The sequence below is a fragment of the Syngnathus floridae genome, chromosome 20 (genome assembly GCF_059516105.1).
Source record: "Syngnathus floridae isolate MCC-2025c chromosome 20, RoL_Sflo_1.0, whole genome shotgun sequence".
In the NCBI taxonomy this organism is placed as follows: domain Eukaryota; kingdom Metazoa; phylum Chordata; class Actinopteri; order Syngnathiformes; family Syngnathidae; genus Syngnathus; species Syngnathus floridae.
The window spans coordinates 4473181-4500044 of NC_142432.1; the positions used below are offsets into that span (position 1 = coordinate 4473181).

General features: G+C 42.4%; 2 protein-coding genes and 2 long non-coding RNA genes across 5 annotated transcripts in view; 3 read left to right on the forward strand and 1 right to left on the reverse strand.

Annotated features, from left to right (window-relative positions):
- Positions 1-7: 7 nt before the first annotated feature.
- On the forward strand, positions 8-3642 carry gjd4 (gap junction protein delta 4). Its single transcript, XM_088363681.1, has 2 exons — positions 8-574; positions 639-3642. Exons 1-2 carry the CDS (start codon positions 511-513, stop codon positions 1748-1750), a joined length of 1176 nt encoding a protein of 391 aa, XP_088219807.1. The 5' UTR covers positions 8-510; the 3' UTR covers positions 1751-3642.
- A 1765-nt stretch (positions 3643-5407) lies between these two features.
- Positions 5408-8094, reverse strand: fzd8a (frizzled class receptor 8a). Its single transcript, XM_088363899.1, has one exon. The coding sequence runs from the start codon at positions 7693-7695 to the stop codon at positions 5944-5946; it is 1752 nt and encodes a 583-aa protein (XP_088220025.1). The 5' UTR covers positions 7696-8094; the 3' UTR covers positions 5408-5943.
- Positions 8095-8245: 151 nt separating this feature from the next.
- On the forward strand, positions 8246-17523 carry LOC148380867 (uncharacterized). Of its 2 annotated transcripts, none has more exons than XR_015854704.1 (3): positions 8246-9200; positions 10044-10128; positions 11290-17523. It is a non-coding gene; the product is annotated as an uncharacterized LOC148380867 (long non-coding RNA). The 2 variants fall into 2 exon arrangements; XR_015854703.1 differs by having other exon boundaries at positions 11658-17523.
- A 342-nt stretch (positions 17524-17865) lies between these two features.
- The window catches only part of LOC148380868 (uncharacterized), a 120916-nt gene continuing 111917 nt past the window's right edge, over positions 17866-26864 (forward strand). The window contains exon 1 of the long non-coding RNA XR_015854702.1: positions 17866-18298. This is a non-coding gene — a long non-coding RNA (uncharacterized LOC148380868). The remainder of the gene's footprint in view (positions 18299-26864) is intronic.

Below are 26864 nucleotides of genomic sequence, written 5' to 3' on the forward strand. Positions count from 1 at the left end.
AGCAACAGCTGCAGGAACAGGAACAGGTGGGCGATCTTACTCCAGCACCTTGCCGAGATTATTGTATTTCTCCTTCAAATTCTTCTCCATTCATTTACCGACTCTTATGCCTTTCCTACTTTGAACATACTCGGCATTCTGTTTGTATTTAGAACTTGTAACCCTGGAAGTCTGTTGTCTTCCTGTAAGGACGTCCTGCGGCCCCTAAAATATCTCCGCAATGCCATGCAGGACAGCGACGTGCCTTAGCGAGCGTGTTAAGAATAGATCCACAATGGGGCTCGCTCCCGTCTTCTGTTGTCTGAGGACTGCCAGTTGTCTTGCGGGGAACTCGGGGAGAGCAGTCCAGGAGGATAAACTCTCAATGGATCATGTTGGATTTAAGCTACCGTACCTTTGAATATACTTCACTGGGTAGATCCAATCAAATGTTCTTGCTTCAAGAACACAAAAGGTGACATGCTGAGGTCTTACAAGGAGACTTAAGGCCCAAAACCTTTTGGACCGAACATGGCGGGATCCAGTCCATCCGAAATCATCTTTATCTCTATGAATCAAAGCATCACCTTGATAGGTGAGTTGAAATTTTTACCCTGAAATTTCAACACACTTGTAATCCTGCATTATTTTGACTTCAGGAAAAGTGTGGCTGGGGGTGATGATCTTTCTCCGTGTCTTCATCCTCCTCCTGGCTGGTTATCCTCTCTACCAGGATGAGCAGGAACGATATGTATGCAACACGATTCAACCGGGCTGTGCCAACGTGTGTTACGATATCTTTTCCCCGATATCTCTTTTTCGTTTCTGGCTGGTGCAACTTGTCACTTTAAGTCTGCCCTATGTCGTCTTTATGATCTATGTGATCCATAAATGTGGCCTCAATGTCACAAAAAGCTCCTTGGACCCAGGTGAAACCATTTACAAGATCCAACAAGAACTCTCGGTCCGAAAAAAATCTCCAGGAGTAGAGCGAGGGTTAATCCGATGCTTTTCGGGTGCATATATATTTCAGTTGGTATTCCGGACTTTGCTGGAGGCAGGATTTGGAGCGGCACACTACTACCTCTTTGGATTCTATATCCCGAGGAGATTTTTATGCCAGCACCCTCCATGCACCACTCAGGTGGACTGCTACATCTCCAGACCCACCGAGAAGACCGTGATGCTTAATTTTATGCTCGGCGTGGCCGCCTTGTCGCTTTTTTTAAACGCTCTGGATTTTATTTGTGCTATCAAGCGCTCTGTGAGGCAGAAGAGTCAAAGAAAGTTGATGGAGCGTCTTGATGAGGAGCATTTCCTGGGAACCCCTGATCCGAATTCTTCCTTGGATTGTCTGGAAACAGAGACGGGTCAAAGAGGGAGTTTCCGGAAGAGGCAAGGCAGTAGGAGTTCTTGCCAAGCGAGGCCACTCGGAATAATTCAAGATGCAACCTCTGCCCCTTCGGAACCTTTACGAAGCAATAGCAATAAAAATAATGGCTACTCTCCTTCCCGAGAGGAGGCGTTGTGTCACCTAGAGCCCAGTAGGACCCCCAAAGCTATTCGTGTTAATAAACCCAGCAGGTTTAAACCTCAACCACCCCCCAGGAAGGACTTTGGGCTTCACCCTGCCGTGTCACCCACAAGAGGTGAGCCCGTAGCAACAGGAGCCCGTACGAAGACGATTGGTCAGTCCGATTTGGTGGAGCTGGGCAGCGGTGCGGAACTGTCTGACGATGAAGGTCAGGAGAAAAGATCTGAGTGGGTGTGACTTTTGCAAGGTATTAAAATGTGAGAGCAACTGGAGATCTAGATTTCCTTAGTGGCAACAACTGTTGGATCCCTCGATCGCTGTCCTACCTCACACTGCCAACAGATGGCGTTGCCTCGGACCTTGTCTTTGATTCTCTTTGATGCAAAACAACAATATCTCGTGTCAAAAATAACAACACCCCGCCCGGGTCGTGGAAGGCAAGATGTGTGAACCTTAAGCCTCATTGGGTGGGGCGCACTTTGACCTTGAGCTTATCTAAAAGTACAGCTCACCTGTTTCTACCAATCCTGACCACAAAAGGTCATGACCTCTCCCGTATACCCTTACCCTGTGATTCCACCTCGGGGCGTCTCGTGTGCTCGGGGTCAAAGTTCACGTCAGGAGCTTTTGTGTCCATCTTTTCTTGTTTGACTTTTACAGTGGTTACTTGACTGATGAGTAAGCTTCAGATATGGGAAATAAAAAGCTGCAGAGTTAGCATTATGCTAAGTTTAGAAAGCTAAAACTTATTATAGGATATGGGGCTATTTTTCTAATTTAAAAATTTGTTTTTATGGAAGCTCAAATATATTCATTTCAACCCTTTTCAATTAATTTTAACATGCAAATAAATCTAGTTTGGTCACGGAGTACGTTGAATTTGGAAGTCAAGGGTCAACTAAGGTTCCAGTACCAATTAAAGTGAGCATAGTCTGTCAGGAGTTGAAGGTCATAACATTTCTTTATTTATGGAAGACAGCTTGTCACTCTATTTCAGGGCAGCTAGCAACATTACTAGAAATAGAGCGCAGCAAAAGGACCTCGGTTGCCCTCTGGGAGATCTGCTGATCAAAGATTTTTAGTCTCAAAGAAAGTCAGTGTTTGACAGACTCATCTGCTTGATGCTGACGTGGGTGGAGGCTCCCGTAGTAAATCAGTAGCGAGCACGCGTTTCATTCAGCCCGGAGAGTCGTCTTTGTGTAAACTGATATCTCCTGATCTTTGTTCTCTCGCCGTCTCTTTTGGAAAGTGATAACAAAAAGCTTCGGGCTTCCTGGATCTCACAATGCTCGGCCTTTTGACTCGCACAGGACGGGAGTGACCACAGGCTGTAACAGGTGTGGCTATGCCGCACCTTCTTGTATTGAGACCCAAAGCTTTCCTTTCTTTTCTCATAAGCCAATTTAAGAATTGGTTTGGACCGATATATATCCTGGTTCAATAAGAGTTGTTACTTCAATCTTATGACATCATGAAACCAACAGTTCTTAGCCACTGCGAAGCTTCAAAAAGAACGTCCATAATATCCAGTTAAATTTTTCATGTCTTAACAATTGTGCAATCTTATGGTGCCTTCAGTGTTAGACTTAAATGAGATGTGCATAAATATAATATACATACGCCGGTTACATATGTATTTTTGTTGCACTTTATTTTTGGGCCCTATTTTGCAAGGTTTTGTTGCAGATTGTGATTTTTAGCAACTCTAGAAACACAAAATGTGAAATTATACTCTGAATTTTCATCTGTTCTTTGGTATTGTACTAACTTTTCAAATCATTCTGTTATCGTCATATTGTGGGCTGCTGGGGTGTTTCTGAGAGTATTGCTATTTTTTTTTTAATGCAAATTATGTCATTAATATAAGCAGAACCAGATTAACCTACTAAGAACCTCCATTGAAACACAGCAACAATAATAACTAGGACAAATCTGGCCTTTGAGCCATTGACACATATTTTATTGTTTTGTTTATATTTCGTTATTTGCTGTATGTGTATACATAGTGAGGATATAAGTTAATCGTTAATATAAAAGGAAGATAAAAGTGAAACGCTTTGGAGGCAATAGAAATAAAATGTGCCATTAATGCACGTTAAGGGGATGTTATGTAGCAATAGCGCCCTCCTGCGGACAATGTTGTGAACTACGACTAATAGAATTGTGTTGTAGTCATTAAATATGAAAATTATGCCATTTTGACTCGTTCAGATTCTCTGCTTCATTGTCTTAAAATATTTTAAGTGATTTTATTTACTTTTTATGCATAATACTTGCATTGAAAGGTTAATTTGCAACCTTGCTTTTTGTATCTTTTAAAGTTAAAAATAGGGAACTAAAGGGAAAACAGTGAAAGTAAAGCCTCAACTTAGAGAAAAAATGTTGAGCAAAATTCTAAGTTTCAATGCAGTCTAAACGACCTTTAAATGCTTTATTTTCCCAACATCTGGTATTTTGAAATAGTCAACTGGGAATAAGTGTCTGAGCTTAAAGGTCAGGAAGTTCCAACATTAATATAGAAAGGTCACCTAACTCAGAGATCTCTGATATGTATTTGATTTAGGGAAAGAATACACCCACGGAAACTGTGTTTTTTTACTTGACACTCAAATATAACCTTGACTCCCACGTTTCAAAACTAAAAGTCATATCAAGGCTGTTTGACATTAAATTGTAGATTTGTTTGAAATTTTGTTCACTGCAGCTATTCTAACACGACTGATCTGTCAATTTGATAAATTTTAGTTCAAAAGAATGACTAAATAGATCCAGCAACAAAAAATATGGTCTGGAACTTTCCCTTGTAAAATGTTCCTACAAGTTTTGTCAAATCAGAGTAGGAAGCCTAGTTTTTTGATAATTACACACTATGAGCAACTTCAAGACCATGCATGCTTCCGAGGTGGACAGATTTATGGGAATGTTTGCAAATGAATGTGAAGTTTTACAGCAAACTTAAACCTGTACAACCGCTCTTTGACCGCTAGATGGTGCTAAAAGCTGGTGTTTTAATTGGCAGAGCTGTTTGAGGTAAAGGCCAGAAAAAAACAATGTGTAAGGTGGATGGAAAATGTGAGTATGGTGGAATGCTGTAATTTAAGATTTTTATTTGGATTATATTGTGCATGATATTATTTTTTCCTGCCACAACATTGTCACCATTTTTAAACCCCATTACTGTAAAAGCTCAGAGGCTTAATTAAGACCAAAACAAGATACATTTGTTGCAAAAAGACCTCAATTAGACACTCCTAAGATGTGAGATCATGTGAACAGACCACCTGTGGCTCTTTCTTTGCAATTTCACAATCATTCACGTCAAGGCCCCTGCACTCGCTGACACAGCTTGAGCCCGATGGAGAGATGTTTCAATTCAGACCCGCAGAAAAGGAGGAGAAGGGGAAAAAAAAAAAACCCACACACAAGATCCAAGGCCACTGGCAGGTTTCAGTCCTGACGATCGCCCAAGAAGCAAGGGATGCTTTTTCAAATGTAGAATGCCCATCAAAGCTTCCAAATGGGGACGTTTAGGGGAACCTTGGCACATCAGACGGACACTCCTAACACACACCACCTTTATTCGGTGCCGTTAGAAAAGAAAGATCAAAGTTTGTGCAGATGAAAAGGGTCCGTTCCCTGCATTTAGACGCCATTCAACCGGTCCCCCCTTTTACTAAATTAAGAAAGCAGGCTTCTGCAGGCATGTGAAGGGGACTTTAACAATTATGGAGATGCTCCAACTCAACCCCTGCCTCTAATTACCACTTTTCGGACAGTTAAAAGGGCTTCCACCCTGAAAAGCTGCCGTCCTTCAAAAACGATGACCACAAAACACGCATGCTCAGTGAGACAAAAAAAACAAAGATAATTTTCTTTAAATTTATCAAATGTTTTATTGTCAAAATAGAAGTCATATTTTTTTTGCTCTCCCACAAAAAAGACATCTACACTTTTTACAAATATACAATAGTTATAAACTTTTCTTTTTTTATACACAAATTTACATCAGCTTTACAGTATATAAATACATTTTTGTTTCATTTTTGAAACAAAATAAAATCCCGTTTAAAAAGAAAAACCCCAGGGCACTATTAAGGCTTAATTTAAACCATATTTAACATGATTGACATTTCAGCACGAGATACAAAATTTTTAATAAAAAAAATGCTTTGTATGAAGTTTGTTACTGGCTACAACAAGTAATGCCCCCCAAAATAGGAGATGAGCCTCTAATCCATATAAACAGGGAGGAATTAAACCTGTGTGAATGCCTGGACATTGTTTCAAAGTTCTCCCCACAGTTTGAGGAGAAAGGAGGGCAGCACCTCAGCAGCAGTTCATTACAATGCAAATGTCTTAAGACAGGGTGTGATGGGTTATCTCCCAAACAATTAGCAGTCCACCTAAGCTGCTTTTTGTTTTTGTTGGATTCAAACCTGCGACAATGGCATCTGCTTTGGGCAAGACACAGAGCTGGCCGTGCCTGACCTCCACGTCAGTCCCGTGCTCACGTCGCTGTACATGGAGCCGCTCGTGGCTTTGCTGCCCCAACAGCACCTGGTGCAGAAAGTCCTCCAAGAGTCTAAAGTTTTGCCGGACCAGATCCACACTCCGGATGTGATGCCCACTAGAAGGCACATGAAGTACTTGAGCATAAAGACGGCATAGTCCGGCCTGCTTCGGTCCCTCTCGTGTAAACAGTTGGAGCAGTTGTGGGTTATTTCCCAGTTCTGCCGATTGTGCTGCTCGTAAAAATAACACGCCACTATGATAGTGGCCGGAACCGTGTAGAGCACCGTGAAGACCCCGATTCGAATCATGAGCCTTTCCAGTTTATCAGTCTTGGTGCCGCCTTGCTTGATGACGTTGCGGATCCTGAACAGAGACACAAATCCGGCTAAAAGGAACATGGTGCCTATGAATAAATAAATCACCAGAGGAGCTAGGACAAAGCCACGCAGGTTGTCCAGGTTCTGGTTCCCCACGTAGCAGATCCCGGCCACCGAGTCCCCGTCCACAGAACTCAGAGCCAGAACCGCTATGGACTTCATGCTGGGGATGAGCCAAGCCGCCAAATGGAAGTACTGGGAATAACTGGCGATGGCTTCGTTGCCCCACTTCATCCCAGCTGCCAGGAACCAAGTGAGAGACAAGATGACCCACCAGATGGAGCTGGCCATGCCAAAGAAGTAAATAAGAAGGAAGACCACCGTGCACAGTGCCGGTCCCGTAGTCTCATAGTGGATGTGCTCCACGTCCAAGTCCCTGCTGCAGGCAACTTTCTCGTGCCCGGCGATGAGCCTGACGATGTAACCGATGGACACGAACATGTAGCAGGCGGAGAGGAAGATGATGGGCCTCTCTGGATACTTGAAGCGCTCCATGTCTATGAGGAAGGTGGCAACTGTGGCAAAAGTTGACACAAAACACAGCACGGACCAAAGTCCGATCCAGAAAGCTGTAAAAGCCCTCTCGTCGTGGGTGAAATACGGACTGTGGCAAGGCACGGCGCAGTTGGTAATCTGGCCAGTTTTCACGCGGTTGTATAACGGGTGGCGTTCCGTGTTGACCGGAACCATCGGCTCCAAGCACTTGCAACCCGGATCGCAGGCACCCGAAGCCGGCTTGTACTTCCGAGGCGGACTGGGTCTACCTGGCTTCATCTTAGGTGGGTTGAAACCCTTGGCGGGATGGTTAGTGGGTTTAGGGAGGACGGGTGACACGGTGGTTGAGTCTGTTCTGTTATAGTCCATGCAAAGTGTGTCTGGGTTGCCGAGCACTGGGAGCAGGTCACATTTCATCCGGTCCGGCCATGGAAAGCCATACTGCCTCATGAGGGGCGCGCAACCAGCCCGAGCTCTTTCACACACGCTCCTGCATGGAGGCAGCGGCTTTTTGTAGTCCTCCAGACAAATCGGCGTGTACATGCTGCACAAAAAGAACTTGAGATCGGGTGAGCATTGGATCTCCACCAGAGGCCAGAATTGGTGGACTTCTAGTCCTGCTTCATCTTGCGTGTCGTGGTTGAATTGGTTGGGCATGTAGGTGTAATTGTAGCCGATACCTTTACACAGCGGCACGGCTATTTCTTGACATGTGATTTCCTTAGCGGTGGTGCAGCTGGATCTTGGCAGGAGGGCGAGAGAGAGGAGCAGGTAAATCCCAAACAGGTCGGGCTCCATCTCTCCAAGCAGTGGTGCGTCTTGTCTCCTTTTTCCTGATCCAAATACTGCCGTAAATCCTCCACCTCCCCCCCACCTCCCGGCTTTCAGTCCGGTCAGATTTCACGCAGCGAGCCCATCTCGCGTCTCCGTGGAGCTTGCATGGAGTTGCGAGTGGCGTGCACGGCTATGTTTACTTTGAATGTAGCAAGCCTTCAGTGCGGCGAGCAGAAGCAGTCAAGATGGCTGAGAAGAGGAGAATCCACCGTCTTCTGTCAATGCTTTCTCCAGTCCGTTTTTAAAAAAAAGACAGAAATCCTCTGCTGTCAGAAAAAACGTGCGTCTTCGTCTTGTGCGGAAACACATTCAGCGCGTTTGTTACTCCTTTATTATTGGTTCTCATGTAAATCAGTGGCTTGTAGACGATGAGGTGGATATATACACAAGAGGCTGGCGGGACACGCCCCTAAATGAGCTAGTCCAATCACAAAGCAGAAGGGGCGGAGCCAAGGTGAAGTCATTCAAGGTTGTACTGAAATTACTGTTGACACTGACCACCAATAACATGATGCTCATAATCTCATTAGATCGATAACATTTTGTTTTACAAGTTATTAATTGAGACTAATTGCTGAAGTTAAACCAATTGACAAAACAAGTCGTTTTATGCAGTATAATGAAAATTATATTCATCAAAATGTCATTTTGCAATCCCTCAGATTAATTGATTCAAAATTTATGGATTTCTGCAACATGTTGGGATGATTTGTGTTAAAATAGCAATTTAATCGAATCACTTTAAATGCAACATACGTATTTAAAAGCTGCAGAATAAGATTACAGTATTGTTTCTCTTCTGTGCGTGAGTGCGAGCGAGAGGCCAGTTTTCTAAATTGGTTAATTTGCGCATGGTAGGACTACCCAGGGTGCTGTCTGTCCTTGAGAAAAGCTGTTTTATTTTTCAAATGAGGTGCTAATGTTTCGTTTAACGCTTGCATAGAGCTCCACGGGAGGCGTAATTGCGCGCGGCAGAGAGCAAGCAGCAGCGCAAACTAAAACAGAGGAACCCAAAGCTGTGTTAACGCGCTTAGTGCATGAAGCAGATGATCCCTCTGTTGTACTAACATCTATTTGGTGTTATTTCTGCCATCACTTAATTGTCATTCCATTATCTGCTGTTATCTAATTATCTCTGCTCTACTAGACTAATGACTTTTTCTGAAAACAGTGACAAATCGGATGTAAATGAGGTCCAGTGCAAAATGATGCATGCAGATAGTGAAAAGTCGGTTTTGTAATATCACATAAAACAATATTGACATTGTGTGCAAGGTCCAGTATGCAGAGTTGCTGATGTTTGGTTTGCAGCCTGATCTTTATGATGTGAAGGAGCTATTTTTACAGCCTTGACCCACTGAATGAAAGCAATAGCCCAGAGTCGAGCTCAGTTGGACGGCACAGCTTGATTAAATGAGCCGAGAGCACCGTTATTGGCCGGGAGACGAGTTCAGCCGAGCTCTATGGAGGTTTGTATGAGTGCTTGTTTGTGCACGCGGTGAATGGTGTGAAATCTCTCATTATGTGTTAAGGGAGGAAAAAGTAAGGGCAGCGCAATGACGATACCATATCTGCTCATCTTGCGCCGGCCTCATGCTGTGAAAGAATATGAGCCGGCACCAAAGCTTTGAGAAGGATGTGTGACCAATGAATAAAATCCTCAATGAACATCAGGAAGCCAAGTTAATGCGTTCCGTTTAAACGCCGGCGTAATCAAGTGTTCCGAGAGGAAACCCATCAAGTGTGACCGCTTCCCTGTTCCGAGACTATATGAGATGTCGAGACGGAGATATGCTAATGCGAGTTTATCTTGTAAAGGGAAAAGCTTGGAGGAGATTTAGCCAATCTGCCGGACACAATTCCAAGAGCCTCGGTGGCATTTAGCGGGCTCGCACTAACCCCGGGCTGCTTGTTAAGACTTCATTAGCCGTGTTTGCTCAGGCCTCTTTTTCTGCAAAGAGGTGGAGGAAGGCTCCCCAGGCTCCAGCCTATAGACACTCCATATGGGGCTTGTTTGCTCATGGCTGGCCCCGGTTAATCACTTTCAGGTGGAGCTGAAGTAGATGGAGCAAGGCTGAGGGGATTTGGGGGAGAGCTCGGACCACCAATCCCTCAGCTCCCCCCACCCTCGATCGAGGTGCTGCCGAGGTGACAGAGCGTGGAGCGTGTACCCTGTGAATTAGCTCACCTAGGGCCCATTACCTTAACAAACACAGCCGGCCCCTCCAATCAGCCTACTGCTGGGAGGACAGGCGAGGTGGCCCCTGTAAATCCTTCTTTACAGCTGCAGTCCTTCTGTGTGTGTTTTTTAGGAGGAAATCAATTGAGTGAGTGCAACAAGAAGTCTTTAAAATAGAACAATATCTCCACCAAGTGTCTAGCAACACTTCTCCTATGGTAAGACATTTATTGTTTGTGATTTAGGGCGATATAAATAAACTTGACTTGACTTGACTTAACTAGACTTGACTAGACTTGACTTGACTTGACTTGACTTGACTAGACTAGACTAGACTAGACTAGACTAGACTAGACTAGACTAGTCTAAACTAGACTAGACTAGACTAGACTAGACTAGACTAGACTAGATTAGACTTGACTTGACTTGACTTGATTTATTGTAAGCGCCAATATGAGTATATTAAAAAAATAATGATGGTCAGTTTTGATCGGTGAACTACAAATGTGGTTGAATGTTTTCCGACAAACTTTAAATAGGTCAAATCCATGAAATGGATTCTTACTGAAATCTTGAGTGATTTACTTTGTACTCACTTGAAAATTAATTAAAACACAACATTGTTTGTAAGGGAGAGGAGGAGGAGGGGGGGGTATCTGGCCCATGCTGCCTCAGCCAAAAATCTGACTGCTTTTTGGCTGCAGTCCCCGAAGCCAAGCAAGTTTGAGTGTGCCGATTTGTGTGTGATTGTTTGGCATTTTCAGCCATCTGATGCCACAAGAATCTGGCCAGCTAGCAGCAGCAGCAGCAGTCTGCTTTTGGCTGCCTTGACGCCTGCTACTTGACACTCTTGACAGATTTATCTCCCCTCTTGTAAAACAGCGTGCAACTTGTTCTCTCCGCTCAGGAAGATTTGCTGAGATTCCGTTTGCTCAGGAAATGCAGACACATTTGTATTAGATTGTTTTAATACTGACAAGAAAAAAAAATCCCTCTTTATGAGATAGATTCGACTTCTTACATTTTACTTGACCTATATTTTGATACTTTGTATGCTGTATGGTCAAATTCTTGGTTGTTGATTTTTCTGGTCCAGCCACTTGTTTACTTCGCCACTTGTTGTTGAATTGTGACTGCCCCAAAACCATTTAAAAAAAAAAACCCTCTTTTTTTTTTTTAACTAAAGGGTAGACAGCCAGTCTAACACAAGCTAAGGTCATCTTGGACCAAACAGTGACCAAGCACTTTTTAATGAAGGTATTACGTACTTTCAGACACAATCTAACCACTAAGAGCTTTGCAGACGAGGAGGAGGAGGATTCTAAATGTGTCGAGGAACCGGTCCAGAAGATCTCATCTCACTTCCTAATTCCTGTCAGGACATGTGCCGCAACATTCTTGACCGACTTTATAATCTTTTGAGACTTGCTGCTGTCTCATGGCAAGTATGAAAAACAATAATATAATGTAGAAACTACAAAATCTGGAAATAACTCTTACATGATTAAAATATAAGCAATCAATTTGATGGAGGAAGGAGCTGTGACTCATTCTGGCTGCCGAGAATCTTCATTTGAGTAGAACTGGCAATAGTTTCAAATTAGCTAATTTTGAATTCATTACACGTCTTATTTTGGTCCTATCTCTTTGCCAGCACCCAGTAAATGACTCCAATGTCTCCAAGCATGCTTACTTTTAATTTTCATCTTTCTCCCTCATCCCCTCTTCTGCTCTCTCTCTCTCGAAGACCGCCCGTCTGGTCTGCGTGTGGCGCACGGAGAAACAGATGGCACGGGCGAGGATGGCCGCCAGACGGAAGGAGGGAAAGTGAGAGTGGCAGAAAATGCCAAGGTAGGGAATCGGGAACACTCGAGCAGAGGGTGGGATGAACGGAGCAGATGTGGAACGCAAATGGCCTTGCGGAGTTTGCAACTCGGGCTGGGCTCGTCTCGTTTAAAGTCCGGAATTGTTCTTGTTATGCACATCAGAGGCCGTGCGATGCCCCTGATGAGCTACCCTGGACATCTTATAGTCCTCATTAGCAGTCTGATTAAAACATGATTATGTATGTAAACAATGTTATTTCCCCGCTTTGCTTCAACCTTCACTCCAAGTTCACATAAAGTGAATCTCTCGCCGACGGTGTACAAGCTACAGATAAATCCCCAAGGCCAAATAGTGGGACGTGATTGACCTTATCTGGCGTGCGGTTTCTGCCCCCCCACCCTTCCACAAACAGAAAGGCCTCGCTATCTCGACAAGCTCTCCCCCGCCTTTCAAACAAACACTGACAACCGTGTCATTTCTAAATGAATAATTAATTTGAATTTATAATGATGATAGGAGTTGCCAAATAATGCAAATAACAAACACTATCATGGTCATTTTCTGTTTTTTGTAAACATTGAAGGGCGATAATGTCCATTATCATAATCGTGGTGTTTATTCTTCAACTGCCAAGATTTTTATCGATCTATTCGCTGTAAAAAAGTATCTTGTCGAAATAGTAGTAAGGTCAGGCCTCATGAATCGCACATAATGTAATTCTCGGGTTTGGCGGAGCCTGGGTGCTGACTTGAATGACATTCAAAGTTGACTGAGGTTGAGAAGATGGGCCACTAGAGTGGAAGGCAAGAACCTCCCATGAGCGATGGCGTATGATGTGTGATTGACAAGCTACACGCTAAGCTCACCTGAGCCTCTAACCTCTCTTTTTACATCTCCCTGTCGTGATCCTCTTCTGTTCTTCCCCCGGATATCTCTGGGAGAGGGAAACCTGAGGAGGGCCACAGTGGGGTGGAATGGCTTCGGGCTGCGACCCGCTCTAAGGGGGGTCACGGGGAAACAAAGGCCATTCAGGTGAAGTGCTCTGAGCTGAGCTGAGACAGACAGGCTCCCGAGTGCAGATCGCATGAGACTAATGTACTCACGTTTTCCGCTGTCAACGCCGACAAACTTGGTCGTGGTGTGTGTGTGTGGTGGCTGAGGTGTGCGGGGGGATTTCAGTGAAAGAAAACAGACTGACAGGTGAGTAAACACAATGCACTGAAAAGCCCCAATGAACATTCCTGAAATGTCTAGTTGCAAAAAGTAGCAAATCCTCTTTATGGAGGCTAATCTTGGCCGAAGCGAAGAACTCGAGGAGCTCTCACCTCACTGGTTTGCATTTACAATCTACCCAAGTGGCGAAGGAATCATTCCGTGTGTGTTTGCTGCACGTCTCCTCATAAAAGTGCCGTAGACGGAATGCTGATGAGTGAGTGAGACGTCCATGTTAATTACAGGCGGGCGGAATATTTCCACTTCTGTCTTATCTCATCTATGGACCGGTCCGTTCTTGTTCAGGAAGTGGATCGAATTTTTCACAGTGGGAATTGGATTTATACCGCAGGTCCAATGGTTGAATTAAAAAAAAAAAAAAAAACTTCTGGGTTATAAATGGAAGCTCTCTTGTCGGTGGGTTTTCATTAATGACCGCATTGCCGTTGAGGTTTGGCAATTATTCCTCCTTCAGCCCCTGCAGAAAAAAAAAGACAGAGCGAGACATTGTTTCAAATTTCATTGTGTGTGTAAGGTGGATAAAATGCAAGAGAAAAATCCCTCAGCTCCCCCAGTGGAACGGACTCAGGAGCTTACCGCCCCACCTTTTCCAGTCACTGCTCCCACCTTGTAGATTTCCGACAAAGCGGCGGCGCCAAAATATGATACGTGACTAAACTGTAGCTTTTAATCTGTGTCTGACCCCCCTCAACTGCATGGCAACATCACCCCCACTCCACTTCCCTTCCTCCCCCTCATCCATCTTTCTGTCTCCTCATTTCTCTAAGCAGGGTTCACTCATGTGTCTGTCATTCTTCCACCTTTTGTATCTTTTTTTTTTCCACTATTGAATGCTGCTTTCTCGCCATCCCCTCACCTCCCTTCCTCTCTTTCTCCCCTCGCCTTCCTCACGCACTCAATCGGCCGTCATTCACTCTAGGGCCTAATTATGAGATGGCTTCGAATAAATACATGTATTTTTTTTTTTCTCCCCCCCTATGTGTGTGTGTGTTCTCGTTTTTGCTCCAGAGCAGGCTGCATTCTACACTCAAGGAGGTTTTTGGGGTAGCTCGTCAAAATGGAGTGGACCGGGTTGGGAGATTTCCTGGGCGCAGTAATTGTGCCTCATTAATACTCACTGTAATGCTGGGTTGCTAAACAGGCCGTGCAATTAGGGGGCTGAGCCTTCAATAGGTTGGCTAATCAGGGGACAAAAGCCGAAGCTCAGAGGCCATTAGGCCTGGAGGAAGTGCTCTCATTGTAAAAAAAAAAAAAAAAAAGTGTGGGGGGTGATGCCTTCATCAACCACCAATCTGGGTGGGGCAGGCTGAGTGGGGGGTGGTCCACTACACCTGAAATCATTGTTGCACCCTGATCGCCGACTAAAATATCCCCCGTCACTTTTTTGGTAACGCTAAACTCACTACTGCCCACTATTGGTTCAACCGAGAATGATGACTTCAGGAATGTTATGATCATTATCCACGTTAACTTAGCGTGCCAAACCTGACTGTATCGGTTGATGGAAATTTGGAACATCCTGTCTGGTCCCTTTAGGAGCAGTCGAATGTAATTCAAACTACTTCCCCTCTTCTCGACGTACTTCCAATTATGGGCTCAGGAGTTGGAAGGCAATTTTAACCATCTGGGAAGGGTGAAAGGACAAAAGAATAGAATATAGCAACATTATCTACAGTCGAGCCACTTTTCTCCCACCTACAATCTCACTCTAGAGTTTTATCTTTTATCCTCAATCTCATCATCAAGACAGCCGAGGCAGAGTGAACAAATGACCTCTCCTGGCCATTAAAATTAGGCATTGAATCAATGACATGCAATTAGCCTTTCTTTTATGAGAGGGGGGAGACACTGAAATCTTTTTGCCTGACAGCAAGATGGAGAAATAATTTGACTGCTGTAGTCATCGGATTGGGGAGAGAACGTATAAATTCTAATTTGAAAAAAAAAAAAATCCTATTTATCATCATAAAAAGAGTTGTCATTCATGAATAGTATTGGATATTTCAAAACTGTGCCACAAAGCATATAAAATATTTGGGGCAAAAAAAAAAAATGTCGACACACATTCCACATCCAATTTCACTGACAATTCCCTCATCTACTTTATGAAAAGCACCAAAAACACTTAGACTGCTTGTTAGTCAAATACACATTTCACTGCAGCACAGCAGCAGTTTGACAAGCTGTTTACGCTAAGCTGAGTAAATCAAATTCGGAGTTTGCCTTCCCTCCGCGGTAATCTCATTTTGTTTACCGCTAACACTAAGTACATTAGCAGCTGCAAGGTCTGTCTGTATTTACTCTATTTACCTTCACTGAACGGGTTTAAAACCACACCGGGAATGATGTTGCGGAATGAAGCTCACCAGCTGTGTATTCATGAACAGCTCATTTTCTAATCTGACATAAAGGCAAGAAACCAGAAGCTGCAAAGCTCTAATCGCAATTAAAAAAAAAAAAAAAAATGACAGAGGATGTAGCCGTTGAAAATACTCGCTGGTTTTACGCTGTGATTTATTCTCTGGCTTCTCGGTTGTTTTTGCAGAGGTGGTGTTGTATGAATGTATGCTAAATTTCCATGGCGACACGGTAAAGAGATAGTAAAAGGTTAAAAAAGTTGAGTGACCCAAAGGCCTGGCATGCATAGTTCAGCGTTTTCTGTCATTTTTGCAGTTCGGTGTGAACTGGATTTTTTTTTTTTTTTGCCACAACATTGACATCTATATGTGAATCTTTTGGAATATGCATTAAAAAAAAAATCCTGTTTTAACTGGATTGCCATTACAATACAGTAAATAATATTCTTTAATTAAAAAATTAAAAAACATGTCTCAGTAACCGACTTAGTTCACTGTCTGCCAAAATATGAGGCAATTTAAAGTAGTTTTCCTTTAGTCAGAACATAAACAAGTATGAAAACAAGAATGATGTTGTCACACTTAAGGTCAGGGTAACGTTTTAATCCCACTTCATATTTTCCCTGCAGTCTTTTTGCAGTTTCCAAGAGCGCATGGCAATGAATACACTTGTCAGTTAGTTAAATATTTATAGGGATGCTTGAACATTGTGTTATATTTTAACCAGCCGCTTTGTTAAATATTCAATCCAAGGAAGGCAAACATAACTATCTTAGCCTCACCTTCTTTCTTAAGATCTTGAGTCTTTTTCTCCAGACCTGCTCCGAAGCAGTTTTTGTCTATACATCTATATAAATTCCCATGAGATCCTTTTTATATTTCATTTTCTACTGTATGATAGCGTTGATAAACTTCGAGACTAAAGATGCTGACAAGGAGATAGTGATTCATTATAAAAAGTATAAGATTAACTTTTATAATGCAACAAGGAAGCAGATGTGTGTGTGTGTGAGCTCACGAAGCGAGAAAGTGAGGTTGTATTCCCCAACCGACTATCCAATGGATAATCTGGAACGTGACGCTAGTAAACACGAGCTGTCTTTGAAATACCTAACGCGCCATTTGCAATTCTAAACATCTGGCTTTGCAATGGACACAAAGTGAACGTTTATATGTGTATGCGAGTTTATACACAGCCAAATTTTTTAAAAATGGAGATAAAGTATAGAGAAAAAATGAAAGGAAGACTGTGGCTTTTTTTTTTTGCAGACCTTGCGTAAAATGCTCATCAGACAGTAAGTCACCTAACAATGTTAATTGACGGAAATTGAAAAAAAAAAAAGGCACGATGAATCTAAAGTGGTGGGTGGACATCTGTCTTGTCTAAGTATAGTGCTGACGGGAATATATTACCTGTGCCCCCCCCACTATAATCATAGAGGGGGCAATTGGAATGCTATTTTAAAAATAAAACACTTCTTTGTCTCAAACAAACTCAACATGAATTGATAATTTATATGAATTTATGCTATGCTTCATTGGAATTCGATGTGTATACACACAAGCGGGTCCATCTCACTTCAGCAGGCACATAGCAGATAGACAAGCTGTCACATTCGTTATCAGTGGAACTTCATCTCGTTAATTCGGTGGATGGGGGCATGATTATTTGCCCTGTGGAAAACTACACACTCAAAGTACCCACCACCATCACAGCCCCCCACTTCTCCTCCCCTTCTCTGCAACCCACCTGGCCACAGAGAAACACGGCAGGCAGGACTGGCTCACACATAGCCTGGAGTCATATCAGACCCAACAGCCTGGCTGGAGTCAATATGGCCGCGGGCGGAAAAAAAAAATGATGGTGGATTTGGTCCCCCTTAGTCCGAAACCGTCGCTGGGCAAAAATTGAGAGCCGCATTCATTATTTTCCTACGTGAACCCCCTCCTGTGCCGATCCGAGCCCAATACACACTGCACATTTCCAAACTTTTGGCCTCCATCACCCTTTCATCACTCCTACTTCACCAACTCAACTTTTTTTCCCCGCATGATTATTTCTTTCTTATTTTCCGAGGTCACCTGTGTGTGTCTCTGCTTTGTGACAAGACGCTCTCCTGACCTTTCTGGCCACAATGGGAATTTTAAGTCATCTATTTTGAAGGAGAATTGTATTTGCATTTCTGTATTTAATAAACACAATAAAAATAACTCATGAATGACTATTTGGGGCTTTTCTATTGGTAGAAAAATGAGTGAGAGCGGACTTTGGTTGAAGTGTTGCCTAGCAACATGTCTCTATATACTAAATGACACAATTAAGTGGATGGGAGAATCTGCCGGGAAAGTGCGTCCTATTAATATTATTTTATATTAATATTTATTTTATATTCATGTCCACCTGTTCTCGTTAGGGCTCCTTGTTGTCAGCCAATCAGCTTCCTCCATCCACATAGGTGTTTTCCAGGTGTGCCTTGTTGTCTCATCCTTGTATTTAACTTGCTGCTTTCGTTCAGTCGCGTTTGGTTCACTGTTGCTGTCACGTTTGTGAATTTGGATTCGATTTCTTTTCCATGAACTGTGGTTCAACCTATACACTGGAATGGTCAGCGGTTGCAGGATTTATTTAGAAACAGATAAATATTCACATAGACAAGGTCAAGCAGTATTCCCAACGTAAACTGTTAAAAATTTGAGTGAAAGAATAAACACTTTTGGGTACGGAAAACCTGCTCCGACTCCTCAAACGGAATACGCAAACACAAACCGCTTTATTGCAGTGAGCAAACGGCACTGTCAAATGTCTGTTTACCTCCCCCCTGCGTGTACCCATGGCACAAACCTCTCGACAGAAGAAGACTTTGCCTTCTGAAAGATGTCTTCAAAACAGTGACGTTTTGCAGTTTGCTACTCAAAATGCAGAAACGACGTGCTGCAACCCCAAAGGACAAATTTGAATCAAAGGAACGTGGTGAGTGTGTATTTTTTTTTTCTTTTTTTTTCCAGAAAGAAAAATCTTTACAGGAGGGCTGCTGAGTGTTTGGTTTCAAACTTGTCATTGCCAACAAGTCAAAGGGCCACTTTAAAGCAAGAGTGTCAAACTTATGGTTTCTTTCAGAGAGCCTGATGACATCATCTCATCATATTGTACACAACTGCCTTTCATTGTAAATAAGTTTTTAGGAACAAACTGAATATGAAAGCATCATAAAACATTCCCACACAGCTATTCAAGTGAAAATAAATTAGTAAGATACCTGAAGTTAAAACAAAGTGAATTTGCCACAAAAATTTAGGCTGTCAGTTTTGAAGGGACTTTTTTTTTGTTAGGGGTTTATTACAAGCAGGAAATATTTTTAAAAATGCTTCTCGCTGTGTTGGCGGAACCAAATCAGGAATTGTAGTCCATGACATACACTTTAAATAATAACAAAAATGACCGCATGCCTATTCTTTTTTTGCTCTGATGCCGAGCTCATTTTTCTGGTCACCCCCGTTGTGCAAACTAAGCGTAGCCTGACATCCCCAAAAATATTTTATTATGATTAAAGATATTTTTCAAGTTTCTGCCAGTAAATTGACATATTAAATTCCACGGCTTTCAGATTTTCAATATTATGCTGTGCTTATTTGTCTTTAAGGTGCACTGACCGGCAAAACAAAACATGAAAACGTCAATTGTTCTGTAATGTAATTGATGTACAAATATTTAGTCAGGGGATTTCTATGGTAACAATCCTCAGGCACATTTTTGTTTTCTATTATGACAAAATAAAATGGATGAATAGTATGGTGTTTAGTTTGATCTTGTTGTGCTTTGAAGGACATCAATAATCCTGCAAGAAGAACGCAATTTATCCGATCACAACATCACAACCCTCTTTCCTCTGCCAGTCAGAATAAGAGCTTGTTTTGTTGCTCGCTGATTTTATTTCTTTTACAACCCGAAGCAACCGCTGTCCCCGAAATATTTAATTACCAATTATTTTGGTCGTCCAAGCCCGATTTGTGCCGGCAACAACACAATCAGTTTAAGATAACATACGTGGGTTATTATATCTAACGCTTTCATCAGGAGCCTTCAAAATCAAAAAAAGATTGATATGAAAAAAGAACGACACCCGAGGATCTTAAAATCAATGCAAAACATTTGCATACATCAAAAAAAGGAATTAGATATGTAAGAGCAGTTTAATCTTATAAGTCACACCTGTTCTTTTCCAGAAACCCAGATGCCTGTTCTTTTTCCACTTTAAATTGCAAGAACTAAGGATTGAGGGGAAAACAAAAAAAAAAACTGTCTTGGGGGTCTGACTGTGTAGAGGTGGTGGGAGTAAAAAAAAAAAAATCAAAGCAAAATCGGCAGTGTAGTTTCAGAGGCTGCGGCACCGTTGAACTGAGCAGGCCAAAGTCTTGTGAAAAGAAATGGAGACAGCCTGAATGCAAATTAAATCCCCCTCATTCCAGCAAATATTGTCTTAGCCATTAGTGCGGGCCCAACTAGAAAGGAGTGGTCCCAGTCATTGTCGCTCGGCCAGGGAGAAGTCAGGGGAAGAATTCTATTCAGCGGGCCGTCTTGGGGGCTCGGTGCACTTGGGCGCTTGTTTGGTACCATTCAAACGCCACAGACCGTGGCAACAAAGAGAGCTTTCAGCGTACCTCACTGTAAAAGCATGTGAAGAGAAAGAAGAAAAGAGGTGGATAGGAGGGGAGAGAAGGAGGTGGGGTGGGGTGGGCAGCAGGACTGGAAAAGTTTACTCGTATAGGTCCTGAGTGGACTTGGAACTTGGATGTCATTTGTCGTTTTTTTTTTTTTTAGTGGCTGACTTGCTAGCTAGCCTCTCCTTGCAGCTGTCGTTTGCTCCATTGGGTCAACTACTTGAGTCCTCACACCAAGCAAAGTTAATGATTCTAATCTTCCTTCAGGAATCACATTTCCGATGTCTCTATTATCCGGCTGGCTGAGTTCGAGGACTCAAATTCCAAAGTCTGCCTGCTCCTAAATCAAACATGAACGTTCATGACTAGATTATTTGTGTTTGAATCCACATGACCAACCTCCAATGCACAAATAGATGGAACACAATCAGACTTCCATCCTGCCACCGAGGGTTATTACAGACCGGTAGCTGTCGTGATTAAGGTTTGTGTGCATAGGTGGTGCCGGGCGTGTTCGGAAAGAAGAATAGCCCTTGGCATCCCACGTTTGTTTTGACGGCTGCGTTTACAGCTGCTGCATAACATGGGCGAGGAAGTAAAACAACCAAACTTTTACAATTTCCCAATCTTTTCTCTCTCTTGCCTCCGAAGGGATGGCTCCTGCTGTGTAATCTACCCTTTGTTTTATTGATAGATGCTACTAACCTGGGAGGACTGTGATTTGTTTTTCAAACCTCAGGGAAAAATACTGAAAGATCTACTTGGGAGAATGTTGTTAATGTTGGACTAAAATACTTTCCTAGTCTTCATGAAGAGGATAAAAGTGACTGCTAAACGGAATGGAAAAGCCAAAATGCACTATTGTTTTTTTTTTCACCCGATTCAAGGGCGGAGCTACAGGGTGGCCCTTGTCACTCTGTGGCCACCCTCATACGGAAAACAAGAATGCTTAACAGTCAGAGCTAAAGGGCGTTCATAATTGCTGTTTAGCTGACATGACCGCAGCCCGTTTGAAAATTAATCCATTTAAAAGACCAATCCATCCCATTTCTAATTCTTGCCCACACGCATCAATATATTGCCAACCGCACGTTGACAGGCAGTTGATGGACGATTGGAAAATTATTACTCGACCGTACTGGCTTAGATTTAGGAACAAAAAAGGCGTAGTTAGTAGAACTTGGACATCTTTGGTCCTGCTCAAATCCATTCAAAACAGTTCATAAAAATCTCGTCACTCATTAAGATTATCTTTTAGTCCCATCCGTCACCACCATCGTCCTATCGTCTCAGCTAGCTCGCGATATCCTGGAACACTTCACTTCCTGTGTTTGTATAGGTGAAGGATTCTTGGCTGACAAAACCAAAAACCCAACAGGCTCAATTGCTTTTCCAGTCTGACACGATGCTCCGTGAGATGATATAAAAAAATCAGCGGGTACACTTGAACTAGAAGTGAATTTGCCATCACTTGCCCTTGAGGGAGTTAAACCCATTCACAATGATTTGGCATGCCGACACGTTGAGATCAGCCGAAGTTGACAAGCGCATGCAAGCATCCGTAATTTTCTTGTTCATAACATCAATTTCCACGAAACTATTTAGTTTGGTTCACTTCATCAGGCTATGATGTTCTTAGTTTCTATTACTGTGATGGGTACTAAAATTACCCAGACTACATGCCATTGGGGTGTTTAGTTTGTGAAGACGTACTGCAGGTTGTTACTCGATTAAAGTTCAAGATGGCTGCTGCTGCTGTCTCGTTTGAATGCATGGGCTCTTCTAAAACGATTAAAAATGCTTCCTTGCTTGAAGTAGGATGAGCAATGGCGAGGCTGACATACTGAACCTTAATAGAGTAAGTTGTGGAAAAAAAATCTTCCCCGAGTGGTTGTCGAGGATAAATCGTCTCACTTGCTCCATGGCATGAACATAGTGTAAAACCAGCTGGTTGCTAATATCCACTATTTAAATTTCCATGGTCTTTTTACACTGAGTAAATGTTTGGGTTGGTCATGTCAGGATAGGCACATGGAGGGCGAGATGATGTAGCGGTGTTGGAGAATATATTTAGTGAAAAACGAGCTGTTTTAGAAACCACATGAAGAAGCCACAGGCAGTGTTCAAACAACAAAACTAACCAAGGTTTAATCTTAGCTCTGTGGCGATACAGGCCTTGGGACACACACACGCTTCATGGTGGACATCTGTGGTGTTTACCAGAACCGCATTTTGTTATCATCCGAAAAACAAAACAAAATTACGCCAATAACAACAGCCAGTATGGAAGTTATCCATTTTATTTTTTTCTTCCTGCTAATCCTCATTAGTGTTAAATTGGAGGATACAATAATGGCTATACTATAAATAAGATCTTTCACCTTTATTGTCAGATTTCCTTTTATACTTTTTTAAAATTTGTAATGTTTGCACTAAGAAGGGAGCAGCTATCCGAATTTTGTTGTACAACTAAGTTGTAAAATGACAAAGGGCATTCTATTCTATTCTATTCTATTCTATTCTATTCTATTCTATTCTATTCTATTCTATTCTATTCTATTCTATTCTATTCTATTCTATTCTATTCTATTCTATTCTATTCTGTTCTATTCTGTTCTATTCTATTCATAAGGGCATATAATAAGGGCATTCTATTCTATTCTATTCTATTCTATTCTATTCTATTCTATTCTATTCTACAACTATAAAATCAACAATCCAAATTAAAACTGTAAAAAAAAAAATCTGACATCTATAGCTGTCCATGGGAGGGAATGACTTAACAATATGCTGCCATTGTCGTCAAGGGGGAAAAAAAAAAACAAAGCTATTGTCTGACGTCATTACCTTTCCTCTCTACTGTCATAAAGATTGATTATCTTACCTTATGGTCTACGGGCCTTTTTTATACATCAGCCTGACTGCTAGCGAAATACTGTACTTAAGCAAACTGGAACCGGAAAACAGCTAACCACACAGCAGACGTAAACAGCGCTATAAAGTTGAATTGTTCTACCGTGTGAGGAGTATACTGTATAACAAGCTATCAATTTTACATTTTATATCTTTTATTTTCAATGTGGTAGCCTAAGACGTGTACAAAGAGAGGCCACTTCACAACTGCTCATAGCCTATTTGTAGAGCACCCACTTTCTGACAAAATCCCCCCCGAGGATGAATAAAACATAATAAATCGTCTTAATAATTGCCATCCGTGCAAGCATGGCATCACATACCGCTGTTGGGGTTAATCCGCAATCGTTAAAAAGTCCTCACCCTCTACCGCTTGCAAGAATGGTCTTCTTACCGTATGTCTTAGAGTTACAGGTAAAGCCCTGAGGACAGAGTGGGAGTAAGTAGTTCAGCAGCCATTGTTGTGGATACATTTTGCAAGGTCTTAGTGTCGACGACTGTCTGACTGCAAGTCTTTGAGTTCTACGAAATGCAGAGGAATACTTGCAGGCTATAATTCGCCCCTAAACCGTACCTCACAATTGTACCTTAGTTGATCTTAAGTAGATGTTTTGCAAATGCTTAGCTTCATCCCCAGACGGAGCCACTCAGACTCCAAGCTATGCATTTAACTTCACTTTTTTTACGTGAATCTGATAAATGCCCTAATTTAACACCCACACCACAAATCAAACCTGCCGGCGCAGATTTTCAAAGACGCGTTGAAATTCTTTCAACATCTTTGATTTACTGCACCGTGACATCATATAATACCTGATGAATGGCAGCTTTTGTGGGCTGGCAAAAGGTTTGCCCCATCTGTAGCAACAGTGACACGTTCTGACTTGTTAACTTATAAAACATGCTAGCCGTAGTTTAAGCGGAAAGTCGAGGAAAGCGAATATGAGGAGCAACTGACCCAATGAGGCCGTACCTACTTCCGCAATCTCCGCCATTTCACTTTTAAAGAAAACTCCAATTAAGTCACTCTGCTGGAATTTGAGTTAGCTGTTGCGATATTCAAGATGAAAATGGTGAGCTGGAGATTGCATTTACGTCATTCATCATATTCCTGACAGACAAATACAGCACAGGAGAAAGATCTTCTCCTTCACACCACCGAGAAAGTCAACTGCTCACCTCTACGTGCACTTCCATTTGACAAAGTGGACTAATTCCTTGTCTAAATCAAGCAAAAGGCCTTTGGCCAATGGCATCATCGCTGCCCTGTCATTTTGTTTGACATTTGTAATGATAACGCTAAAACCTCTTTGGCTCATCTCCAATGCACTCTTTGCACGCAGATTAATTTCAGCAGCACCATGACAGACTGACAGACAAATTGTAGAAACCTGCATCGCTACACATGGCTGCTGAGGCAGGCTTGCCATCAGGAATGTGCATGTGTGTGTGTCTTGTCTCATTCTCTGCCTCCTCGAGACTGCCACTTCCTTAAACATGTCAGACATAATCCTATCATTGCTGCAGGGGAAATAGTCAAGGTCGATAGACGAGTATGCTGATGGGAGTAGGAGTAAGTTAGGGAAAGACAGAAAGTCATGGGTAGGGGAGGGGGGGGGACATGACAAATAGTGTTGCTTATATGTCCAAGCAAAAAAAAAAAAATTATAATTAGCCAAGTAAAAAGAAATCTATATATTCAGTGGTGCTTTAATGCTGTCTATCAAAACAGACCAATTTGAACTCGGTGGATGTGCGTTCAATGATGTGAGTAATAAATAATAATTCTTCCTCACCCCTCGCCGCAGCACAGGAGGAGGCTGAATAGAAAAAAAAGCCCAATCCAAACACCGGCTCGCTGCCGTCTCCAGCGTGCGCCCTGAGCGTCTGTCATCAGACGTCTACATTGTTTTGGAACAATTGGCATTAATTTGCCATCTGGTTGGGGGAGCCTTTGTTACACAGGAAGGGAAGCATTGTGCAATTATCAATGGCGAGTCCACTTAGGGGAGCCATCGGTGGATGGAGTAAAGACAAATGGGGAGACAATGCTCTTTATCCCAGTTCTGCTCTGGTTCACTTCACTGGTATCTGACATCAATGCCAATCCAGCATATTATGTTATGGACAACTAGATTACAATAATTAATATTTCAATTGTGGAAAAAAAAAGATAAAATCCCCAAATTGTTCAAGGTCAAATATGCATTTGGGGTTTCTCCAAGTAGTGGATTTTTAGACCACCAGCTACTTTTCTCCTCCCCTTAACTTTTCTATTTTTCTTTACCTCCTCACTCTGTCCTCGAGGGGGGGAGGGGGTGACGTCATCAATGCTGACAGAGTAACAAAAGCACCGGTACCTCTTTTTTTTTTTTCAGTTTATTTCTTTCTCTGTGTCTCCTTCAACACCCCTCACTCCAGCTAACAGCCTTCTCTCCCCCCTCCCCATCACCACCACCACTCTTTTTCAGCCCCCAATCCATTTTGCAGCTGGGGCCAGAGAAGATGAGAAGTGGGGGCTTTCTGTCTACAAATCAATAGGCCTTACTCACCTTTGAGCGAAGGGAACATCATCACTGTATTTGGCCGTACAATACGGGTGTGTGTGGGACTGAGGGTGGGAGTACAAGGGAGGGAGGTGAACGGGGGCCCTGGGGTGCTGACTGGCCTGGCTTGCCTAATGCATAATTGAGGAGTATATCTTCGCCATCAATTTCAGGCATCGGGTTGAAATAGTTCTCAAAGCTGTCACAGACCACACCTAACAAGTACACGTAGTTGTAAAAAATATAAATATATGGTTTTGGCGCAAATTAGAATGTTAAAAAAAAACGACCTGTTTTGTTTTGCCTAAACTAAGTCTGTTAAACTTAAACTTAAAAGTATCCAAGTGGCATAATGAAACTTTGTTCAAACAATGACAACATTGCCCGTATGCATACACTAATCCTTGACAGATGGAGTTGAAGAGATGACAAATCAGTCTTCAAACTGTCATTTTCATTTAATTGGTTTGTGGTGTGTGCCAGAGCGTGACAGAAAGCAGCAAATGGGACTTTGCGTGTCTGAATCCCAACATTCCTACGCGGATAACAAACGGAGCTGCTGATTTGCAAAGGTTCTGATTGTCAAAATGTGACACGGCCCTGCCTCGTTGAGATATGTAACTTTGATAGCTAATAAAAGTTTAACTGCCTACCCCGATTTATTTGGGGTATATGCAACCAGCTTTTCTGACATATGTGGAACATCAGTATGTACGTGAAGGCTGAAAAATATGTTTTTGTCCAATGTTATCAGACAGGCATAAGGAATTTAACACGACCATGAAGAAACCAACCCTTATTTTTTTAATATTGGCATTGACCTTAAATGTGTTAAAGTGGGGCCCTCATTGACCACCACAAAAATATATATCACGCAAATCAAACTATTTTCCAAAACTTGTACTGTACATTAATTTCAGGAAGATAATTTTTATTTATTGCTTTTCTATTATCTCTATTAACTCTTATTTTTTTAAATTCTTAATTTGTAGTTTTTAAATACATTTAAATGTTTATTGTTTAATCATGTACTTTTAATATAAATAATAATAATAAAATAAATAGTCTTGCCTCAAGTTGTTCAATAAAAAATAAAAATAAAAAATAAAAAATGTCGGATTTTAATAAGCCATCACAGGTAACACGATGTGAGATGACAATGTATTGCGCCAGACTTGGTAGACCTCAGCTCAGCCACAGCATCAAAGTAAAGCAAGCAGTGGCAGACTCCCGGCTCCAGTGTGGGTGGTGTTTGCCAGGAGCTAGTGTCAGAGCCATAACACAAGTGGTATGGCGCCTGTGTTTTGGGGAATGCTGCAATATTGGGACTGGGGTGTGAAGTTTGACACTCAACACTCACTTTCGTCCCCTATATTGTGCTGAGAAATGCGTCGCGGCAGATGTTGCCTCATGACGTCA